Source organism: Marmota monax, unplaced genomic scaffold (assembly GCF_021218885.2).
Source record: "Marmota monax isolate L192 unplaced genomic scaffold, Marmota_monax_Labrador192_F-V1.1 WCK01_AAM20220418_F8-fsc00296, whole genome shotgun sequence".
Classification (NCBI taxonomy): domain Eukaryota; kingdom Metazoa; phylum Chordata; class Mammalia; order Rodentia; family Sciuridae; genus Marmota; species Marmota monax.
This window is the reverse complement of record NW_026694723.1, coordinates 1,387,700-1,411,153: the sequence shown is the minus strand read 5'-3', so window position 1 is coordinate 1,411,153 and position 23,454 is coordinate 1,387,700. Positions and strand designations below refer to the sequence as shown.

The following is a 23,454-nucleotide window of genomic DNA, read 5'->3' as shown; positions in this document are numbered from 1 at the left end:
TAAAATTCAGCTATGTTGCAGGTAATAATATCAACACACAAAATCAGTTGTCTGTCAACACACTAACAATGAACAATCTGAAAAGGAAATTAATAAAACAAGTCCATCTGCAATAGCATCAAAAAGAACCAAGTATTTAGGAATAAACTTAACCAAAAAGCTGAACAACTATACACTGAAAACTACAAAACAGCAAGAAATGAAAGAAGACAAATATGTGAAGACATCCATGTTCATGAATCTGAAGACCTAGTGTTCTTAAGATGTCAACACAACCAAAGTCACCTTCAGATGGAATGCAAGCACTGATCAAAACACCAATAGTATTTTTTTTTTTTGAGGAATAGAAAAATCCATTCAAAAATTCATTTGAATGCATGGGTTTGGATTTATGTAGGCTTGTCCCTGGGCCTCTCATAGTGTCCCATGCCAGGGCAAACTATGCCCCCAAACCGTTGCCTGGCCTCTGTGTCTACAGGCTGCTGGCACTGAAGTGGGTCGCACAGTGCATAAAGGAACAGCAACAAAGACAACTCATCTGGAAGCTCAAGGTACCCCAAGTAATCAAAATCGTCTTGAAAAAGGAGAGCAAAGCTGAAAGACTCGCCCTGTTTAGTTTCATGAAGAAAGGGGAATATTATGGTCTGAACTGTGTCCCCCTAAAATTTATAAGTAAAGTCCTAATCCCAATACCTCAGGTGTGGCTGAAAACTTTTTCAAAAGTATAATGATAGCATAAGGACAGACACAGACCAGTGGACTAGAACAGAAAGCCCAGAAGCAGACCCAGACATCTAAGGCCAATTGATTTAAACCTGGGTGCCAAGGCCATTTCATAGGAAAAGCACAATCATGGCAACAAACGGTTCTCAGAAAACTGGATGTCCGCATGCAAAAGAACAAGGCAGGCCCCGGATCTTACACTGTGTAAAAAGTTAACCTGAGAAGGATTAAAGATCCTTAGCAACTGGTTATAGGATGGCCATGCACATGGTCCAAAATATGTATATATTTTTTTAATTCTCAGAGAATTTACAAAACTGCAAAGAACATTTGTTTCCCTTGATACATCCTACATTAGACTCCACATAGTGCCACCCTGCTAGAGTCTGGGACAAAGAAATAGGGGGGAAGAAACAATCAAATCCAATAAATTATAAAATGACCAACTTGTGGCAGATGCTCCAATCTATATTTCCTGAGCCAGTCATCCAGCCATCTACTGGAAGTCACGGTTAGACTGACACTTGGGAACTTAAAAGCACCCATAATTAGAATCCATCATGTCCCCACTGAACTCCACAGGTGTTCCCTTCAACTTCCTACTTCGGTCAATAATGTCTCCACTCACCAGGATGAAAATCTCCCTTCTGACTTTCCTTTCTTTGAATCCCTTTATTGGTTACTAACAATTGTTTCAACGATTGTTCCTTCATCAACTTGAACAGCACCACATCATCCCTACCAGGCAAAGGCTGTCTGTCTCCCAACTCTCCTTAGTAATTCACCCTATGTATCACCACCAAATTCTTTTTTTGTGGAGTGGGGGTAGGGGTGGGGGGCAGTACCAGGGATTAAACTCAGGGGCACTGAGCCCCACCCCCAGCCCTATCTGGTATTTTATTTAGAGACAGGGTCTCACTGAGCTGCTTAGTGCCTCACTTTTGCTGAGGCTGACTTTGAACTCACGATCCTCCTGACTCAGGCTCCTGAGCCACTGGGATTATAGGCGTGCTCCACCACGCCCAGGTCCACCAAATTCTTTATTTTAAATTTACTTCAAAAGTTCTCTTATATTTCGTATTTTTAAATATTGCGAGACTTGCCCATTATTCATAGTTTGGTATTGTTACTCTTTTTATTGTAGCCGTCTGGTGGGTGTGTGCAGCATTATCCCACTGTCGTTTTAATTTGCATTTCCCTGATGACTAAGGGCACTGAGCACCTACTTGTGGGCTTACTGACCATTCATATCTCTTCCTTTGTGAAGTGTCTGTTCAAGTTTTTTGCCCATTTAAAAAACTGGGTTGTTTGCCTTTTTGTTTTTTAATTGTAGGAGTACTTTATATATTCTGGATATAAGTCTTTGTCAGATATGTTTGTAGATGTTTTCTTCCAGTCTATGACTTAAGCAGAGGTTCTAATTTTGATGAAACTTAATTCATCAGGTTTGGTTTGTTCTGGTCTGGTTTTTGCAGTGCTGGGGATCCAACCCAGGGCCTCACACATGCTACGCAAATGCCCTACCACTTAGCTACACCTCCAGCCCAGTTTTTCCATGTCTAGTTACTATTTTCTACAGCTAAGGGTCATCACTGAGCCCCCAAGTTCTAAGTCTGTAAACTTCTGTTGTTCTTTCGAAATGGCCACAGAATCTTTTTTGTCCAGTTACTTTAAAAAAGGGGAAACCTCTAAACACAAGGGGTTTAGGGGTCTTAATTGAAACATGCATTTTAAAAAAATGCCACTAGAGGTCTAGAACATGACTTCACATATCGACCAACCAATGAGAACTCTCTGGAATACAACCATAGTCTAACTTCACCCCCACCCCCAAGTCATTTAAGTAAGACCAGACTTATCAACTTGGGCCACAGAAAGATAGTCCAGCCCTGCCTTCACTACACACAAAAGCTAATTCAGGATGGACCACGGATCTAAATGTTAAAAGCTAAACAAACTCGTAGAAGAAAACATGGAAGAATATCCTTGAAACTTGAGGACTAGCAATGACTTCTTAGGATACAGAAAGCAACAACCATAAAAGAAAAAACAAAATGATAGGCTTCATCAAAATCGAAACTCCTACTCAGAGCTAGGATGTAGTTCGGTGATGGAGTGCTTGCTCAGTGCCTGCCCAGAACCTGCAAGGGCCTGAGTTTGATCCCCAGCATTGCAAAAAAAGTTTAAAAATTAAAAATAAAACCTCTGTTCGAGCCACAGACTGGAAGAAAATGTGCAAATGTCTACAAACATATCTGACAAAGGACTTGTGCCCAAAATATATAAAGAACTCCTACAACTAAATAATAAAAAGGCAAACAACCCAATGTTTCACATGGGCAAAGGACCTGAATAGACACTTCACAAAGGAAGACATCCAAATGGCCATGAAGCACAAGAATAGGTGCTTAGTGCCCTTAGTCATCAGGGAAATGCAAATTAAAACCACAATGGGACACTACTGCACACCCATCAGAATGGCTAAAATTAAGAAGACAGACAACACCCCATGTTAGCAAGCACAGGAAGCAATCAGAACTCTCACACTGTGTGGGAGTGCAATAAGGACAAGTATTTTAGAAAAAGGCCTGGCAGTTTCCTATAAATCCAAATATACACCTGCCCTATGATCTCAGAATTCCACTCCTAGGTGTTTACTCAGGAGATATGAAGACATGTGTCTTAAAAAAAAAACACTTATAGAACAATGTTCATAGCAGCTTTATTCATAGTAGTCCCAAACTAGAATGAGATCAAGTAGATCAAGTGTCCATCAATAAGAAAATGTGCAAACAAAACGATGTCTCAGTGGTAGAGCTCTTGCCTAGCATGTGTGAGGCACTGGGTTCAATTCTCAGCACTGCATATAAATAAATGAATAAAATAAAGGTTCATCAACATCTCAAAAAAATTTTTTTAAATGATGTCTATTCACATCATGTAACAGAATGTAACAGAATTCAGCAATAAAAGGGAACAAACTAGCAATACATACAAATGAGTAAGTCTCAAAAACCCACCAGATGAAAGAAACCTTGCCACAACAACAAAGATGCTTTGCCACAGGGTGTTTTCCATCTGCGGGAAATCCCACAGCAGGCTAAATTAATTTATATGGGGGGAACATGAGAGCAATAGCTGCCCGGGAAGAAGTATGAGAGAACTTTCTAGGTGGATGGTAATGATTCGTGTCTAGAAAGAGGATAAGGTCTCATCTATTTGCATTTGTTTGAACTAATCAAATGATATATTTAAGATCACTGCATTTCATAATTTTACTTCGAAAAAACACAAATACTTGAACTCTAGTTAATAATACACATGTGTACATATACATATACGTGTTCTTAAATGAATGTTATATCCCAACTTATTTTGAAATGAATCAAAAAATATTTGATGAGTAGACAGACGACGGATAGAAGGATAAATCTGTGACAAAGCAAACAGCAAAATGTTCACTGTCCAGCTGTGAGGTAGGTACACAGGTATTCACTGTAGAATTATTTCAGCCTTTTTATGTGTTGGGTATTTTTCATACTAAAATACTGGGGGAGGGCCAGGGGTGCAGTTCAGTTAGAGCACCTGCTTAGTATGTGCAAGGCCCTCAGTTTGATCCCCAGCAACAGGCGGGAAAAGGTTCATTTAAAACCTAGGGAAACAGAAATGTGGAGGAGACACACCTACAGACCCTGCGGCCTTGGCCTCACCTGCACTCTCCTGAGCTTCTGGAGATGAAAGCCCACCTCACATGCTCACATCCCGTAAAGAAAACGGGCCACAGGCCAAAGGTATAAATAAGCATAAACTTATGCCTTCAAAACTAACAGTGAGGACGAAGCAGAAGTCTGAGAAGCCCCAGTTCTTTCTCCTAGATGATTCACAGACGAGGAAGGGCATTTGTATGTACAGGCACGAGCCGTTTTTCTCCTGTGGTTTGAGAAGTGGTAGAAGAGGCCCGGACGGTAAACGGGTGTGAGCAGACAGACCTGCTGAAAACTCGTGATCACACAAAAACCACTGAGGTTCTTTTTCTCCTCAAAAAAACAAGCAAACAAAACCTGCCTAAGTTTGAATTAGGTTAGTTCAAGGAAGAAGAAGCCAGGATGGAGAAAAGGGCTTTAGCCATCCTCAACACCATGACCCTGTGCAGGGAATCTCTCCAGTACATTTGAGTTTATTCCACCAAATGACTGATGAACATCTAAAGAGCAATCCACAACTAATGACGAGAAAAATAATAAGCCACACCACCAATAAGCCCAGTCCGTCATCACCCCAAGTACTCAGGCTGCTCCCCTTCTAGAAGAGGGTCTGCTGCCCTCCTGGCCTGCGGACGAAGCAGTGACGCTCCATTCCCCTCCGTCTGGAAACGCCTAGAGACCTGGCGAGGGTAAGTGATGGGAAGCTTCCTCCTGAACCCTCTGTTTCATTGCCCCTGCTCAGAGGGTACCTTCAACACTATACTCTTCCTCTAACTCTTGATGTCTTGTGAGAGAAGGGAAAGTAACTGCAGGCCAGGTAAGCTTTACCTGAGGTTAAGATATAAACAGCCTGTTCACTCCACCACCGCCTGACTAGGGGCCTCCTGCTTTCAGATGTGAAGATAACGGCTTCCAGGAATTCCAAAGGCTCCCTAGCTGAACCACAGGCAACACTGTCACATTAGATTCCACTTAAGATACAGATAAGAGTGATAAGAAGAGCTTTAATGGAAACCTAAGGACTTCACTGCCCTGGGTTTCCAAGCCTATCTTTTAACCCCTTGGGTGATGGTGACAGATGGGGACATTTCCCGTGGGGCTCTGCAGCTGAGAGCAGGTGCTCCCAGCCAGTTACCCATTCCCCTAAAACCAAGTAAGCTGTTACCTGCGTGGCCCACTGGATTTGCGTGTGCCAAGCAGCGAGCAAGGCGTCATAGAGGCCGGTGAGCTGGCGGTCCAGGGGCAGGTCACTCTGGCACAGCTCTTGCCAGGCTGCCAAAAGCTGCACCTGCAGAGGCACAACAGAGAGGACCTTGCTGGGTGCACTAAATAAGCTGCCTGCTCCAACTGCCCTTCCCTTCCACCACCCCAGTGAGCACTGCTGCCTGCTGTCCCGAGCCAAGTGCCCACTGAATCCATTCTTTTTTTTTTCCTAAAAAGGCAGAAAACAAACAAAAACAGTAATCTCTTCTAATAATCATCCAAACTTGAATCTGTCACCTCCAAGTACCTCTCTCCTTTTACCCTGCCCCAAAGACATGCCAGGGTGCTCCACCCAGTGCGCTGCGCTCTTCAGAAGAGACCTTAGAGGTGGCTATGAGTTGGTGCTAAAGCTTCATGTCCTCTCCTTACTGCTTCAAGGACACAGGGGCTTGAACGACTGGGCTTCAAGGAATGGAGGTCAGCCCAGGAAGCTGCTGAGTGTTTTGGTAACCTAACTTCAACAACCACACAAAACTTAAAAAAGTCTTACAGTTTGCTGAAAGGCACAATAAAGCTTAAGACATGAATCTCCCTTAAGATACAAAAATGGGAATAAATTAAAACAATTTTTCAAGTCTGTTTGAATCCATCTAAATGAATCCAGCTGTAAATACAAAAGAGGATGAAAACTGATGAAATGTTTTCCAACTGGCAATTAGATGTGTCCATACGCTGGACCAAGAGTGCCCCCTACTGGTTAATGGAAAGAAAAACAGCCCTCAAGTCTAAAACTTGCTGTTGCCAGAGCTATGAGCACTCCACAATTGTAATGGTTTGCAGCTTCTTACCTTGTGACACTTGTAATAGTATGCAAGGAGCTGGGGCATCCGGTCAATTTCAGTAAAAATCTTCACAAACATTTTGGACTGATCTAAAGAACAACATAAAACACATATAAGACTGTTACGAGGTTTTCTGATATAGCCAAGAGAAATAATTCACTAGGTTAAATGTGGTTCTAGGGCTGGGGTTATAGTTCAGTGGTTGAGCGCCCGCCTAGCACGTGTGAGGCACTGGGTTTGATCCTCAACACCACATAAAAATAGAATAAATAAAATAAAAGTATTTTTAAAATGTGGCTTTATAACTAGTATTCAGAAGTTCCTAACTAGATAATGAATTAACTCATGCATGGGGATCATAAATATGAAAAATAAGTAATGTTAGGAGCAGAGTATGTTACCCAATAATCAGACACCACAAGCTCTGCTTGTTAAAGTCAACAAGCATCCCTGACAAGCATCACTAATAGAGCTGACATTATACATCAGCAAATCAATCAGCACATCTGAACAGTAAACTGAACTAGAATCAGGGTTGGCACCGGGCTGGGGGGCAAGCCTGGGGTATGAAATTTAAAGAAGCTATCACTCTCGGGGTTGTGCAAGCACACAACCACTTGCCTCACCTAGTCCTGGCCCTGATTTGAATCACAAACTGTTAGCGACAAGTACCTAAAATAACTGATAATTGACCTCATTTTGTAGGCAAGAAAACTGCAGCCCAGAGAGTTTTAGTGACTTGCAGGACTGCAAACTACAGCAGAGGTTGAAGTGCTGGCGTCCAATGTTCTGGCCTACAAAAGCAGCGATTTCATCTGACGTGTCAATCCAGTATTTATATGAACTGAAAAACATTGGGGAAGCAGGCCATCTGTCAGGTGCCAAGAACAAACCTAGCCCTTAACTGCCTCAGGGTCTCTGTACTTACTGTATCTAAGACGATCTTCTGGTTTCTCCTCAGCCAACCTAGACTAGGTTCCTCCTGAGTCCTGTCATGCCTTCCCTTCACAGAAATAATCTCAGTCTACACTTGTTTTATTTATTACTTACATAATATCTGTCTTTATCATCCACGAACACAAGCTCCAAGGAAAGCTGTAACATTTCCTATCTTGTTTCACTGTCCCCAGAAATTAGCACCACACACAGTAGACACTCAATAACTACACTAAGTTGAAGACTGTTGAAATAGCATTGTTTTTCAGCATTATCAGTAACATGTTCATGGAAGAAAAAGTGGAAAACAGAATAAGAAGAAAAATCTACTGATAATACCATCACACTCTGACATACTAACGTTTAGATGGACATTTAAACAACACTTTTAGGAAGCAACTGCTACAATGTGTGCCTTGTCTCAAGGTATAATCACAACTTTCAAAACATCTACCCTATAGAGTAGAATTTCTTTAAATGAATAATAAAGCAGAATTTGCCAAAACAGCAAATGGCACGTGCAGAAGTTATATCAAGATAGAGAAGATCAAATAGGAAACAGGAATTGAACCACAATCTAAACCAATTAGACCCGACAATCACAAACAGCAAAATATGTTCTTCCCAGTAAACAGGGAATATTCTCCAGGACAGACCATAAGTTAGACCATAAAATAAGTGCTAATAAATTTTAAAAGGTGGAAACCATGGAAATCATACAGCATCTTTTCTCATCACAACAGAAATAAATTAGAGATCAACAGTAGAGAGAGAATTAGAAAATTAAAAATATGTGAAAATTAAACAATAAGCTTTTAAACAGCAATTAGGTTAAAGAAGAAATTCTGAGGAAAATTAGAAAATGCTTGTAGACAGATGGAAATGAAAACACAATATACCAAATTTATGGGATGCAGTGAAAGCAACTACGCAAAGTAATTCATAGCTATAAACACACCCAAAAAGACCTCAGCTGGGATGTAGCTCAATGGTAAAGCACTTGCCCAGCACGCACAGGCCCTGGGTTCCACTCCCAGCACCACAAAATAATAACAAAAATGATAATGATAACAACAACAACCTAACTCTAAATCTTAAGAAGAAACAAGATAAACTAAAACCAAAGACAGCAAAAGGAAAGAAATAATAAAGATTAAAGCAGAAATAAATAAAATAGAGAATAAGAAACTAAAGAGAAAAATCAATGATTCTTTGAAAAGGAATCTTTGACAAATCTTTACTTAGATTCACTATGAAAAAGAGAAAGGACTTAAGACAACTAAAACCAGAAGTGAAAGAGAAAGCATTACTACCATTGCCACAGAAATAAAAAGGATCACACTGAGTACTTTGAATAATTATATATCAACACACTGAATAACCTAGATAAAATGGATGATTCTTTAAAAAATGAACTTTATAGAAATAGAAAAACTCTGTATAGACTTACAACTAATAAGAAGATTGAATCAGTGATCAGAAATCTCTTGAAAACAAAAAACTCAGGACTGGATGGTTTTCTAGGTGAATTCTTTTATACATTTAAAGAAGAATTAACACCAATTTTTTCAAGTTCTTCCAAAAAAATTACAGAGGAAGGAACACTTCGTAATTTATTTTGAGACTAGCACTACCATGATGCCAAAAATAGACAAAGAACTACAAGAAAACTATAGACCAATATCCCTGATAAATATTGACACAAAAATTCTCAATGAAATCCTGATAAACTAAATACAACATTAAAAGGATTATACAGGGCTGTGGTTGTAGCTCAGTGGGCTAGGGTTGGAGCTCAGTGGTTGAGTGCTTGCCTCACATGTGTGAGGCACTGGGCTCAATCCTAAGCACCACATAAAAAAAATAAATAAATGAAACAGAGATATTGTGTCCATCTACAACTAATTACATATTTTTTTTAAAAAAGGATTATACACCATGACCAAGTGGAATTTATTCCTGTGTGCCAGGATGGTTTAACAATGCAAGAATCAATAACTACTCCACAGTAACAAAATGAAGGGGGGGGGGTGATCTCCTTAATTGATGTAGACAAGGCATTTAACGCAATTCAATACTCTCTCATGTTAAAAAACACTCAACAGACTAGAAATAGAAGGAAACTACCTTAACATAATGAAAGCCATATACTTTCTCTTTTCAATTCATTACATTTTGGGGGCACTGAGGATCGAGCCCAGGGGCACTGTACCACCAAGATCACCCTGGGTTTACATTCCCATCCCTTTTTATTTTGATATAGGGTCTGGCTAAATTGCTGAGGCTAGTCTTGAACTTGTGATCCTCCTGCCTCAGTCTTCCAAGCAGCTGGGATTAGGTGTGTCACTGTGCCTGGCTGCCCATATAAATTTTTTTTAATTTTTTTTATTTTTTACTTTTTGGCAGACACAACATCTTTGTTTGTATGTGGTGCTGAGGATTGAACCCGGGCCGCACGCATGCCAGGAGAGAGCGCTACCGCTTGAGCCACATCCCCAGCCCCCATATAATTTTGTAAAGCTCATAGCTAACAAAATATTCAATGGTGAAGATTATTCCAAGTCTTTCCTCTAAAATTAGAAACAAGAAAAGGATGTCCACTTTCTCCAATGCTATTGAATGTATTAAGGAAAGTATTAATCAGAGAAATTAGCAAGGAAAATTAAAGTAATTCAAATAGGAAAAAAGAATTATCTCTGTTTGCAGGCAAAATCTTATATATAGAAAACCCTAAAGATTCTGCAAAAATCCTCTTAGAGCTGAGTACAGTAATGCACACTTGTAATCCCAGCTACTCAGGAGTCTGAGGTTGGGAGGATCACAGGTTTGAGGCCAGCCCAGGAAGCCTAGCGAGACTGTGTCTCAAAATAAAAATAAATAAAGAGGGCTGAGAACGTAGCTCAGCAGTAGGTAGTTCAACCCCCCAGTACCATTAAAAAAAAAAAAAAAATTCTATTAGAACTAATAAGTTTAGCAAAGCTGCAGGATGCAAAATCAAATCAATACACAAAACCCAGTTGTTTAAAAAAATCAGTTATTTTAATAATGAGCATTATTAAATATTTTTAAAATTTTAAAAAAATATTTTTTAAAAATTTCAGTTACACTAACATCAAAAAGAATAAAATACTTAGTAATAAACTTAACCAAATAGCTAAAAGACATACACTGAAAACTACAAAGCACTGCTGAAAGAAATTAAAGACACAAATAAACAGAGAGACATCTCATGTTTATGGTTCAGAAGACTTAATATCATTAAGATGTCAATACTAGTCAAAGTGATCTATAGGTTTAATGCAATTCCTTCCCAAATCTCAACAATTTTTGCAGAAACAAAAAATCTATCCTCAAATTTATATGAAATCTCAAGGGTCCCTGAATAATCAAATCATTCTGAAAACAAAATGAAAGTCTCATACTTCCTGACTTCAAAACTTACTAAGGGGCTGGGGTGGTGGCTCAGTGGCAGAATGCTCGCCTAGCATGTGCAAGGCCATGGTTTCGATCCTCAGCACCACATATAAATAAAGGTATTGTGTGCAGCTACAACTAAAAAATAAATATATTTTTTTAAAAAACTTACTATAAAGTTTCAACAATGAAAACAGTGTAGTTCTAACATAAGTACAGACATACAAACTATATGTCTTAATATAGTTTATATATAGACTATATTCTGTGGATTCAGATTAACAGTGGAACCAGAAACAGACCCCCATATACATGGTCAAATGAGTTTCTTTCTTTTTTTTTTTTTTTTTTATTTGAAAGTATTTAAAACAGTACATTTATTTAAACTGTCAATTGTCATAATTCGTTGACTCTTATCCAGGTCAATAGCTTCATTTCATACCATATTGAATATATTTACTGGTTTTACATAAAACTTCATATAAAACTAAGAATTAAAAGTACAACTAAGAGAAAATACAGAAATTTTCCATATACTTCCTGCCCTTATATACACATATCAGTATCCTGAATCAGTATGGTACATGTTACAATTCTCAGTGTAGTTTTAATTTTTATCTGCTTAATTTTCATCTTCTTTATTGACATTTTTATATCTCTTAGGTGAGGGGTTCAGAATTTGGGACCATTTTGTTTTTTGGTTATTTTCTCATTTGAATCTTGAGGATTTTTAAAATTTTTTCTGGATATAAATCTTGGTCAAAATGTGATTTGCAAATATTTTCTCTTAGTCCGTGGCTTCTTTTTTCATTACCTTTTGCTGAACAAAAGTATTTAATTTTAATAAAGTCCAATGTATGTTTTTAAAAAGCACAGCTAAGAACAGAGTTGGGATCTGTGTGTGAGGATTCACCATCACACAATCCAGTCCCTAATGTGGTTGTTTATTTTTTTTCTATTGCATGGGCCTCTCAACCTTCAATTTGCTTTCTTTTTAGAGAAAATGAAGCCTCTCCTCTGATCTCTCTCCCAACACACGTCTGGCCACCATGTTAATGTTTTGTGTTGATCCAGTGGTACCTGTCCACCCGGTGCACAGCAGCAGGCTGCCTATAACACTTAAAATTCTTATGCAAGACATGATGCACATTCCCTGGGAGGCCTATGCGCCCATCCATCACATTCTTTTTGCGGGGGATGTGGAACCAAGATTGAAAGGGCTGTCTTAAGTTTTCCATCTGATAGATACTCTTCGGATTGCTGACTTTAGGAATGATCCGGGGTTCCTTGCTACAACTTTCTTCATCAGAAGAAGTGCCAGAGGAGTAGTCTAATGTGGCTTTATTAACAGCATAACTGATTTGTTGGGACAGTTCCCATTCCTCCCATCTGCCCTTAAAAGAAGCAATTATAAATGGATGGTTTTTCTCACCATACCTACAGCACACTTCAAAGGGATCTACCCATAGGGTCAGCTCCTTTGGAAGTCCCAGGTGAGAAAAATTCACATTACTCTCAGCACAAGCCCTTTCTAAAATGGGGTCTTTATTCTGATTGTTTATCCTGATACACCTGAAGGCTTGCCCTTTGGAAGGGCAACCAGGGTGCCAGTGACCTCTGTATGTTTCAAACAAGATTATCATCAGCTTTTCTGCAAATTTTTCTATTTGCTGTTTACTCAGTTTTTCATGTTCCTTCACCAATCTTGTGACAAAGAAAACTGCTACTGCAATTTCATCTCTCATGATTCCAAAACAACCTATGAGGAGACCTGAAACCACAGAAAAATCTCTTTAGTCCCCACAAAATTAGACCAGAGTTTAAAGACCAACTATGCTATACACTTCTTGCTGCCAGATCTCACTCACACCTTCAAATGATTTGCAACAAGAGAGCCAAGATCAGTCAGGCACGGTGGCACATGCCTGTAACACCAGCAGCTTGGGAGGCTGAGGCAGGAGGATCACAAGTTCAAACAGCCTCGGCAAAAAGCGAGGCATTAAGCAATTCAGTGAGACCCTGTCTCTAAATAAAATACAAGAAAGGGCTGGGGATGTGGCTCACAATGGTTGTTAAGCGCCCGAGTTCAATCCCTGGTACCCTTGTGCCAAAAAAAAAAAAAAGAATGCCAAGATCATTCAAAGGAGAAAGGAAATTTTTTCAGCTCAGAAAATTGGATATCCATATGCAAAAGAAAAAAGATGGACTCTTACAAAAATAAGATATTCAGGAGGCTAAAGCAGGAGAATCCCAAGTTTGAGGCCTGTGTGAGCAACTGAGCCAGACCCTCAGACTTTAAAAATTATATATATATATAAAAGCAGAGGCTGGTAATATAACTCAATGGTAGAGCAACTTGCCTAGCAAGCACAAGGGCCTGGGTTCAGTCCCCAGGGCTGAGGAAAAGAACTAATCCCACAGAATGAGAGAAAATATCTGCAAATCATTATCTGATAAGGGAGACAGGGAAGGGCAGGAGGCAGAAAGAGGAATGTAAGTACAGGAGTAGGGGAATCAGATATTACTGCATGTATGAAGTTGACAGACTGGGAAAAATTTTCATCTTACTTTTTGAAGTTAAAAATCACAAGTAAAACTAAAATGAAGTTTTATATATATGTGTGTGTGTGTGTATATATATATATATATATATATATATATATATATATATATATATATATATATATGTATTTCAAATTGTCTTTGAGAAAAATTATAAAGAAATCATACAGCATAGAGAACAAAGGAAATGGAAAGAAACATACAAGCAAAAAATATAAAAATAGACACATAAAAGACTGGAAATTTCTGTTTTAAAAAAATAAAACCTAGATGGGATGAAAATTATTATTAAAAGACATACAAGGACTAGATTTAAAAACAAAATTTGGACTGGAGTGTGGCTCAGTGGTAGAGCACTTGCCTAGCATGTGTGAGGCCCTGGGTTTGATCCTCAGCACCACATAAAGATACATAATACAAAAGATCCATTGACAACTAAAAAATATATATATTAAGGAAAAAAAGCAAAATTCAACTATGTGTCATTTGTAATAGACAACTCTAAAATAAAACATCTCAGAAAGTCTGAAGATTATAAACAAGGCAAAGACAAACTAAAGCAAATAGAAACAAAAAGAAAGCAGAGCTCATGATATTTAATACCCAAGATGAACTGAGATAAAAATCATTCAATGGGGCCATGGCAATACTTAATAAAAATGCTATTTAAATATTAATAGAGCAAGAAGGAAAAACATGAAGGTTTTCCAAGGTGGCTTCCAAGAAGCCAACACAGTCATGATACCACAACCCAGCAAAGATATTCACTTATGGTATCTCAATAAAAAAAAATCTAAATAAGATTAACAAATATCTAGCAGTACATTTATACACATACACACACAGAGTAAACATGCAAGGTTTGTTCTTAAAATGCAAGAATGGAGTCATACTCGAAATGTTATTTATGATTTATCAAGTTAGTAGGTGAGTGGAAATAAAAATAACAAATTAATCTTGATAGATGCTGAAAAGGCACTTAATAAATTTGGTAATAATTTTTATTTTTTAAAAATTATCTAAGTGCTCACTTTGATAGTAGAATAAATAAATAAATCTTACCTAACATAATAGTGCCTTATTTCTGCCTCTGGAGTTACTACATAACCCAGGAACTACAGAGAAAAAGAGTCTCAGCTGGAAACAGAGGCACACAGTTCTCCAGAGCTGAACTGAAGGGACAGCAATTTGATAAGGCTTCACTACCCCGGAAGGGGGCCAGACATTCCAGGCCTTGCCTCTGGAGCCAAGCGTGGGGAGAAACTGCCTTCTAGGGGAGCAGTGTGACCATGGGCACAGGCGGCTAAGCTCACTCGTCCACACTGCTAATCAACTATCCAGAGGGCCATTCTCCAAGAGTTTTGTCCCAACTTGCCCTGGACAGTCCTGGTTTATGTTGTCCCAGATTAATTAGGAAAGCTCTCCCTTCAGTCATGAAAAAGTGTTCATCTGCAGCAACACAGATGACCCTGGAGGGCATCATGTTAAGTGAAATACACCAGGCAATGAAATACAAACAACGTATGACGACTTCTGTGTGTGGAATCTATGAAAGCTGAACTTAGTGAAGGAGAGCGGACTGGTAGCTGCCAGGGCAGGAGGTGGGGGAAATAGGGGATGTTGGTCAAAGGGTACACACTGTCAATAGATGAGTCAGTTCTGGGGATCTAATACACAGCATGGTGAATATACAGCTACTAACAATGTGCTGTGTAATTGAAATTTGCTAACAGTAAATCTTAAGTGTTCTCAGCACAGTAAGAAAAAGTAGTAACTATGTGTAGCAGTTTAGACATGGTGTCCCCCAAAAGCTCATGTGACACAATACAAGGTTTGGAGGAGAAATGATTGGGTTATATCTTTAACCTAATCCCTGATAGGGATTAACTGAATGGCAACTGAAGTGGTGGGTGTGGCTGGGAGGAGGTGGGACACTGGGGGCGTGGCTTTGGGGTATCTATTTTTCTCTGGCAAGTGGTCTCTCTCTCTGCTTTCTGATCACCATGTGAGCTGCTTCCCTCTACCATACTTTTGTTCCACCTGACCTCAAGCTTCCAGGAATGGAGCCGCCATCTATAGACTAAGACCTCTGAAACTGTGGACCTTCAAATCAACTTTTCCTCCTCTACAACTGTTCTGGTTGGGTCTTTTGGTCACAGCAGTGAAAAAGCTGACTAGAACATTATGTGAGGTGATGGATATACTACCTAGGTATCAAATCCTCATATTGCAATTCTACTAGAGAACTCAACTGCTGAAAAATAATATATCATCACAGTATTCTTGATAAGGGTCAAAACTTATTCCAATGTCACATTTAAGATTTGTACATTTCTCTAAATATAAACTTTATCCAATAATTATAATCTAATTTTGAACTGTACTTATTGATATGAATACTGAAGTATTTAGGACTGAAGTGTACTAATGTTTGCAACTTTGAAATGGCATCAGAAAGACTAAGATGGGTTGATGGATGGTAGGTAGACACGTGATAAAGCAAACTGCAGCATAACGCTAATGCTGGAATTCAGAGAGTATGTTCACGACATTTGTTTCAACTTTTCTGTATGTTTGAAAATTTCACATAAGATGTTCAAAACACATAAGCATCATAAGTTATAATTTAGTTCCCTTTTTTTCCCTTTGTAGTACTGGTTATTGAACCCAGGGCTTTACACATACTACCCAAGAGCTATACAACTGAGCTATACCCCTCACCCTTTTTTAAATTTATTTATTTTTTAGTACTGAGAATTTAACTCAGGGGTGCTTTACCACTGAGCTATATCCTCGGCCCTTTTAATTTTTTTTTTTTATTTGAGATAGGGTCTCACTAAGTTGCTGAGGCTGGCCTCAAACTTGTGATCCCCCTGCCTCACCTCTTGAGACATGTGCCATGGTGCGTAGCTACTTCCAGTCTTTTTTTTTTTTTAAGAGAGAGAGAGAGAGAGAGAGAGAGAGAAAGAGAGAGAGAGAGAGAGAATTTTTTAATATTTATTTTTTAGTTTTCAGCGGACACAACATCTTTGTTTGTATGTGGTCTGAGGATCGAACCCGGGCCGCACGCATGCCAGGCGAGCGCACTACCGCTTGAGCCACATCCCCAGCCCCATACTTCCAGTCTTATAATATGATCAACATCAAGACATTTTCAAGACTGAAGACTCAGACAGTCTTACCTTTATAAAGAAATGTGCCGACACAAGAAAGAGCCATACTCACCCACAGACTGAGAAGTGAATGCTGCTACAATCTGGGGACTGGCCAGGGCCTCCAGTCTGTTCTTCAAGGCCTCTAAGTGCACACATTTTTCTGAGTAGTCTGGTGTATCCACAAGCATTGTCAAGCTGTTCTGCATGCCGGTTAGCTTGGCAGAAATCACAGTGATGTCCTGTAAAAAAATGAGAATAGAGGGTATTTATTTTAAGACTCCAGCTACCTCAATTGGGATTGAATAAAATATAGGAAAAGGCAACTCTTAATATAATAAAATGGCCAATAAACATTATGTTCAACATTATTGGTACTCAAATAACTGCAAATTAAAACAAGAATGTGCCATTTTCCTCTAAAAAAACTGGGAAAGTATTTTTAAAAATTATGATACCTATTGTTTGGTGAAGATGCAAAAAAAAAAAAAAAAGACTCTCTGGTGTCATACATGTCTGCTGACTTACTCCAACAGCAACGTGACAAGAGTCTTAAAAATACTCACATCATTTAACTTGGTATTTTCTCTTCCAGAAATGATTATTTCTTTAAGGGATATAGAGATATTGCTGTATTATAATTAATGTGATTGTAGTGTTAAAATAACAAAGCCTAGAAGCAACATAAATCTTTTATTATAACAAATAAAATATAAATTATGGGTCACTCATAATGGTATGTGGAATACTGTACAGCCACCCAAAATTATGTTTTTGAAATGTACTAAATAAAGGTATTGTGTCCAGCTACAACTAAAAAATAAATATTAAAAAAAAATTTACAACTTACTATTAAATGAAATGAACACTATAAAAAAGTATATAGACACGAGTCCCAATTTTGTTTCATATACATCAATGTAATATATGTAATACATACATGTATATTAGTTATACACAGGTATAACTAAATGTACACAGTCATGACATCTGCATACATACAAAATACATACCTAAGTAAAAAAGTGTACAAACATGTATAAAAAATACCTAATAGGGGCTGGGGCTATAGCTCAGTGGTAGAGCGCTTGCATAGTATGGGTGAGGCACTGGGTTTGATCCTCAGACCACACATAAATAAATAAATGAATAAATAAAATAAAGTTATAAAAATTATTTTTAAAAAATCCTTTACAGACTTAAAAAGTATATTACTGTGGTCTAGAAATATGGAACATTTTCTTTTCTTCCTTGTGTATTGAATTTCTCAAATCTTGTAAGATACACATAAATGAGTTTTTTAATTAGAAAAATAATTAATTAAGAAAGTACTATGTGATAGTATTCCAGCACTCAATGAGCTAGGATGTATCAAACACTGTATCAGACATCTGAGACTCCCAGATGAGTAAGGTCACATTACAAAGATGTGCTCACAACTCGGTGGGATAGAAAGATTCTGATGCAACTTCAGAACAACGGCTCACGTGTTACAGGAGCAAACAGTTTTGCCTTGGAGAGTCAAGGAGCCATCGGGCAGAGCTGTGAAGGGTGGTGCTCTGACTGGACCTAGAGGGACGAGCGGAGGTCCACTCTGATGCAAAGAAAAGCAGAAGGACAGTTCAGGCAGAGAACTGAAGAGCGGAAGGAGATGGCACGTTGGTCTGGAACAGTCACAGCGTGGACAGACATGGAGAGGGCAGCCAGGGAAACGCTGAAAGGCAGGCCCCAACCTGTCCTGAAATAGGCTGCCCTGTTCAGGGCTCAGAATCTATCCAGAAGAGAATGGGAAATCACTGAAAGTTAAAATGCAGGGGAGGGGAGGGAGACAAGGAAATGGCAGGTGCCAATTTATGCTTTAGGATATCTCGTGGTCGCATGTGGAAGATAAATTAGTGTGGCAAAGAGACCAATGGACAGCTGTCGTAATGGTCCAGGAACAAATGATTAAAAGCATGACTAGAATCCCAGCAGAGATAAAAAGAACAGATATAACTGAACAGGAAAGAAGGAGCAGTTAAGGCTTCTGGCGTTTCTAGGTTAAATGCTTGGATGCAAAATGGCCCCATTAACCAGGATGGGGGAACACAAGAAAGAGTGATGGTTTATGGCTTTGGATAAAAATAAACAATTCAGCATGGTGGTGCACCCCTGTAATCCCAACTACTCAGGGGACTAAGGCAGGAAGATCCTAAGTTCAAGGTCAGCCTGGTAACTTAAAAAGACCATGTCTCAAAATAAAAAATAAAAAGGGCTGGAGATGTAACTCCATGGTAGAGCACTGGCCTAGCATGCACGAGGCCCTGGGGTCTATGCCTAATTCTGAAAAAAAAATAAAAATAAAAACAGAATTCAGTTTTTGAAATGCCAAATGCTAAGGAGAGTCCAGCTGGTCTTGTGGGCAGTTAGTTTCAAGTATCAGGAGAGTAAAGGGCAGAAAAACAAGATGTATTTAAACTACTAATTGACATTAGTAGTTAAAATAGTAAACCACTAATGTCAATTATTACAACCAGAAACCTTATTTATTTATTTATTGTAGTCCTTGGGGACTGAGCCCCATGCACGTTAGGCAAGCACTCTACCACTCAGCCACATTTCCAGGCCTTTTTTTTCCTTTTGAGACAGGGTCTAAGTTGTCCAGCTGGTCTCACACTTGCCATCCCCCTGGTCAGCCTCCAAGTAGCTGAACTGCAGCTGTGCGCACCATCCCTGGCGTGGGCATGCTGGCTGAGGCTTCTCCTCCACTCACTCTCCGTGACCAAGAGGCAAGGTGTGCAAAGTGTGTGGGGAGGGGAGAACTGAGAGCAGTTTCAGATTTTCCCTACAGGACGTCTGAACATTTCTGTCTGCCGCGAATGACATCCCTGGAGGTTGGGGATATTCTGATGAGAGGCTATCACATTTGCTTTCCCCAAATCTCAAGTTCCCGCCTAAATGAATTTCCAACATCTCCTAAATAAGACGCCTACTTGAGTCTTAAATGTCTCCTCAATATCGGCGCTCAGCGTGCTCCACTTGTCCGCTTCTTGAAGAGATTCAGCAGCAAGCTGCATCCTGGACTTCACCTGGTCGATTTCCACCAATACCTGAAAGGAAATGAAGCAAAATAAAGCAGGGATTCCTTTTCCTCTATCTTCCCCCAGTGACCTGAAGCATGAGTCTCGTGGCATGCTCCTTCTTCGGGTAGTTTCTGTACCCCAAAGCATCAGTCACCTAGTCGATTTTGCTCAGCGTGCTGGAGAGATACGTAAGAGGAAAGGACGAAGCTGGAAGGTGACTAGATGATGGCTAGAATTCTGAGTTCAGGCTGGCTTTTGGCAATGCTGTGCTGTCCAACACCCCCTGTGAGAGTGAACCCCTTCCAAAAACCAGAATCCCCACATAGGGCAGGAGCCGAAATACCTGCATCGACTGCGATGTGTCCTGTTCAAATTTTTTAATGTCTTCCTTGACAAGAATCATTTGTTCTTTTAGAAAAGATGCCTCCTGTTTAAGAGCTTCAACATCACGGAGCACTTTGGGCATGTTCTGAAGGGCCTGGTGACTTGTTTCTGTAGCACAAATCAAGGAAAGCAACAGGCACAAAAGGTAAAAATTGGAGCAATCACCAGTGAAAACTTTGAAATATGAGAGACAACAGAGAGAAAACGGCCTGAAGCAGTACAAATCACACAGCTTTTAGAGCCTGCGCCAAGTGTCAGGCAGGAGACAGGATGGGTGGGGAGGAGGACTTGGTAAGGTCCATGTCCTCCTCCTGCCTCAGTGTCCTAAGTATCTTGGATTACAGGCATGTGCCATCACGCCCAGTAACTTTTGGCAATTCTTAGGATAAGTAACACTTTCCTAGGTACCATGGCTGCCATATTGCAGACCCTGAAAACAAAGTGAGTCACATACTGAATCCAGGTATTTTTAAGTTTGAGGGATTATGAAGGTCAAGGGTGACCCTAGTTGACAAGCGGAGTCCATGGCAACCAGGGTCACAGGAGATAAATAGTGGGGAGTCTCCAGTTAATCCAGTGGTTCTCAAACCTGAACCTGTTTCAGAATTACCCAGTTTCTCACTCAGTAGGTGTAGGGTAGGCCTGAGATCTGCATTCCTAATCCATCTTCAAACAACAATGCTGGCCCCAGGACCACACATAAGAACCATTAGCCTGCTCCTTCTGCTCCCCTTGTCAGACTGAGAAGGCAAACTGTACCCCTAGAACTATGGCACCAGAGTCTAGGTGGCCACTCTGTGGTCTACACAGGGGCGTGCCAAGAAGGAGCACATGACCAGTTTCTTCAGAAAGTCCTTTCAAAAATGGTGTCCTCCATGACCAGGGGATGGTGCTTTAACACTTAAATAATTGTATGACATAGTCAAAAGTATGATGATAAAGTAGCAATGCTGATTCATGGTCATTCCAAAATGTAGTCCACCGAGCACCAGTGTCAAAGGATATGGTTAAAATGCAGGTCTCGGAGCCACCAGCCAGAGATTTTTATTTAGAAGGTTTGGTTTGAGATCAAGGAACCTGTGTTTTATAATGAATATTCCAAGTATAGAATACAATTTGAAAATCTTTGCAGACTAAGATGTGTTATCTGGATTGGGAGGTCACCAGCAGAACCCTTTAGCCCTTGAAGAGCAATTCACGGGGGAATCAAGCAAAGGAGTCTACAGTCTCCTGCTCCACCTGTGCACTGAATGGAACCTTAACATTCTGATGACGTACTGTAGAAACCTGCTCATTCAACTCTGCCACAAAATAGCAATACTGACCCAAGTACAGGTCCAAGGCTGAGGGACCAGGGTCAGAACATGTAAAGGTTTCTTCAACTGACTCAACAGGGCTGACATGGCCCCAGTCACGTCTCCCATTGGCTAAATCTCAGTCACTCATCAGGTCCTGGCTGACCCCCGGTGAACCTCTTTTTCCCTCTCCTTAGCATCCCCCAATTTAGCTGATTCCTATATCTATCTTAAAAATATTTCTGACAGATGGTAGCGCACACCTGTCCCAGATACTTGGAAGGCTGAGGCAGGAAGAATACAAGTTTGAGGCCAGCCTCAACAACTTGAAGCTCTAAGCAAATTAGTGAGACTGTCTCAAAGCAAAATAAAAAAGGTCTGGGGATGTGGCTCAGTGGTTAAGTGTCCCTGGGTACAATTCCTTGTACCAAAAACAAAAACAACAACAACAACAAAGAAAAAACTCTGTCTTTGGGGGAAGTGCTGGGGAGTGATATTGGGTAAATCATATTCTTATATGTGTGCATGTACAAATGTAAAACAATTCCATCATTATGTATAACTATAATGTGCCAATAAAATATGTGGAAAGAGGAAAAAAACTCTCTCTTCCAGTGGTTGCCTCCCTCTTGAAGGGTCAGGGCATTTTCAGGAGTGACAGCAACATTTTATGTTTTGGGATCAGTTTAAGTTATAGTAGTTGAATACACTTGCCAAAACTTGGCAGACTCGTCGGATAAGAGCCATGCATCTCACCTATGTAAATTTTAGCTAAAAGAAAACGGTAAATAAATATTGAACTCTACTGTTTCGTGTTCCAACTGAAATTTCAAAAAATGAAACATACCAATATATATACCTACAACTGATTTTGAAATACACCAAAAAAAAAAAGTTAGATGGATCAATGAATAGAGGGAATGGATCAATGGACAGATTGGTGGTGAAGCAGGAACAGTAAAATGTTAATTGTATAATCTAGATGGTGAGTTTATGGATGTCCACTTCACCATGGCTTAGTTCAAGAATCTGCTATAATCCTTCATTTTCTCTCCCTCTTATCCCCCATTCCAATCCATCAGCAAATTCTCCCCTTTCTTGCTCCTAAAAATATCCTGAAGTTCCTACTTCTCATGTTTACTGCCATTACCCAAGTTGGAGCCTCATTATCATCTCTCTTTCACAATCATGAACATTCAGTGGAAGGACCCAGCAATGTTTTTGTTTGTTGTTTGGTACCAGATTGAACCCAGGGGTGCTTAACCACTGATCCACATCCCCAGGTTTTTAATTTTTTTTTTTTTAATTTTGAGTCAGGGTCTCGATAATTTTGCTTAGGACCTTGCTAAGTGACTGAGCCTGGCTTTGAATTTGCAATCCTCCTGCCTCAGCCTCCCAAGCCACTGGAATTACAGGTGTGTGCCACCATGCCCAGCTGTTCAGGGGCTCTTTATCAGTGAGCTTCCTCCCCACAATTAAAAAGGCTCTCACAAATTTCCAAATATTCCCAAAGATGAGGGCAAAGTGGAAGAAAAGGTTTTGTAGTCCACTTTCCCACTTCCTTAACACATATAAAGTACTTAGAACGTCATGTGATATACCAAGTCCTCAAAGTGTCTGTTATTATACTATTATTCATGTCCTCCCTTTGCCCGACGAAGTTCTCATTCAAGGCCTACTGCAGGGAAAGCCCTTTATGATTCTCCCAGACAAGAGATAACTGCACTTTTCTGGCAGCTCTCAGGGCTCCAGGTTCTAGTCTCCTTAAAGCCACCCTTCATTAAAATTTAACTATTTACATATTTTCCCCACAGGCAGCAAGCTGCAGAGAGTTGACTTTTCCTCCCCAGGACCCATTTCTTGATACAAGACAGGAGATGCTCCCTAATTACTAAAAAAAAATGCAAAGTACAATAAAGAATCTGCACTGAAAGAAAACCTCTAGTTCCCTCTAGTTCCTTTCCTTAAACAATGAGCTTATCTATAAAACAAAGTTCTATTTACTATTCGGTTTCAGCGGAAGCGATTTGTTTGCTTTTTCCAACAAAGCCTAGCAGAGGGCTGGTGTGCAGAACTTACTGAATCAACACAGAGCAAAATAAAGTCAAACAGAGGAAGTATTTGACGTGGCTACTGATGGATATTATTTTTTATAACTAACTATCCCTTAAAAAATG

General features: G+C 39.7%; 2 protein-coding genes and 1 non-coding gene across 4 annotated transcripts in view; 1 reads left to right on the top strand and 2 right to left on the bottom strand.

The window, feature by feature from the left end:
- Positions 1 to 23,454, bottom strand: part of LOC124078925 (conserved oligomeric Golgi complex subunit 7) — a gene marked incomplete at its 3' end in the record, with an annotated part of 37,572 nt that overhangs the window by 3,462 nt on the left and 10,656 nt on the right. The window contains 5 exon segments of one of the 2 annotated variants that reach the window (XM_046424026.2): positions 5,593 to 5,715; positions 6,479 to 6,561; positions 16,610 to 16,778; positions 19,509 to 19,625; positions 19,942 to 20,090. In XM_046424026.2, the coding sequence (XP_046279982.1) occupies positions 5,593 to 5,715; positions 6,479 to 6,561; positions 16,610 to 16,778; positions 19,509 to 19,625; positions 19,942 to 20,064 (615 nt within the window). 2 annotated transcript variants of the gene reach the window in all.
- LOC124078934 (small nucleolar RNA SNORA42/SNORA80 family) lies at positions 376 to 508 on the top strand. Its single transcript, XR_006847110.1, has one exon. It is a non-coding gene; the product is annotated as a small nucleolar RNA SNORA42/SNORA80 family (small nucleolar RNA).
- On the bottom strand, positions 10,427 to 13,436 carry LOC124078927 (protein BTG4-like). Its single transcript, XM_046424030.2, has one exon. It carries the CDS (start codon positions 12,565 to 12,567, stop codon positions 11,875 to 11,877), a length of 693 nt encoding a protein of 230 aa, XP_046279986.1. The 5' UTR covers positions 12,568 to 13,436; the 3' UTR covers positions 10,427 to 11,874.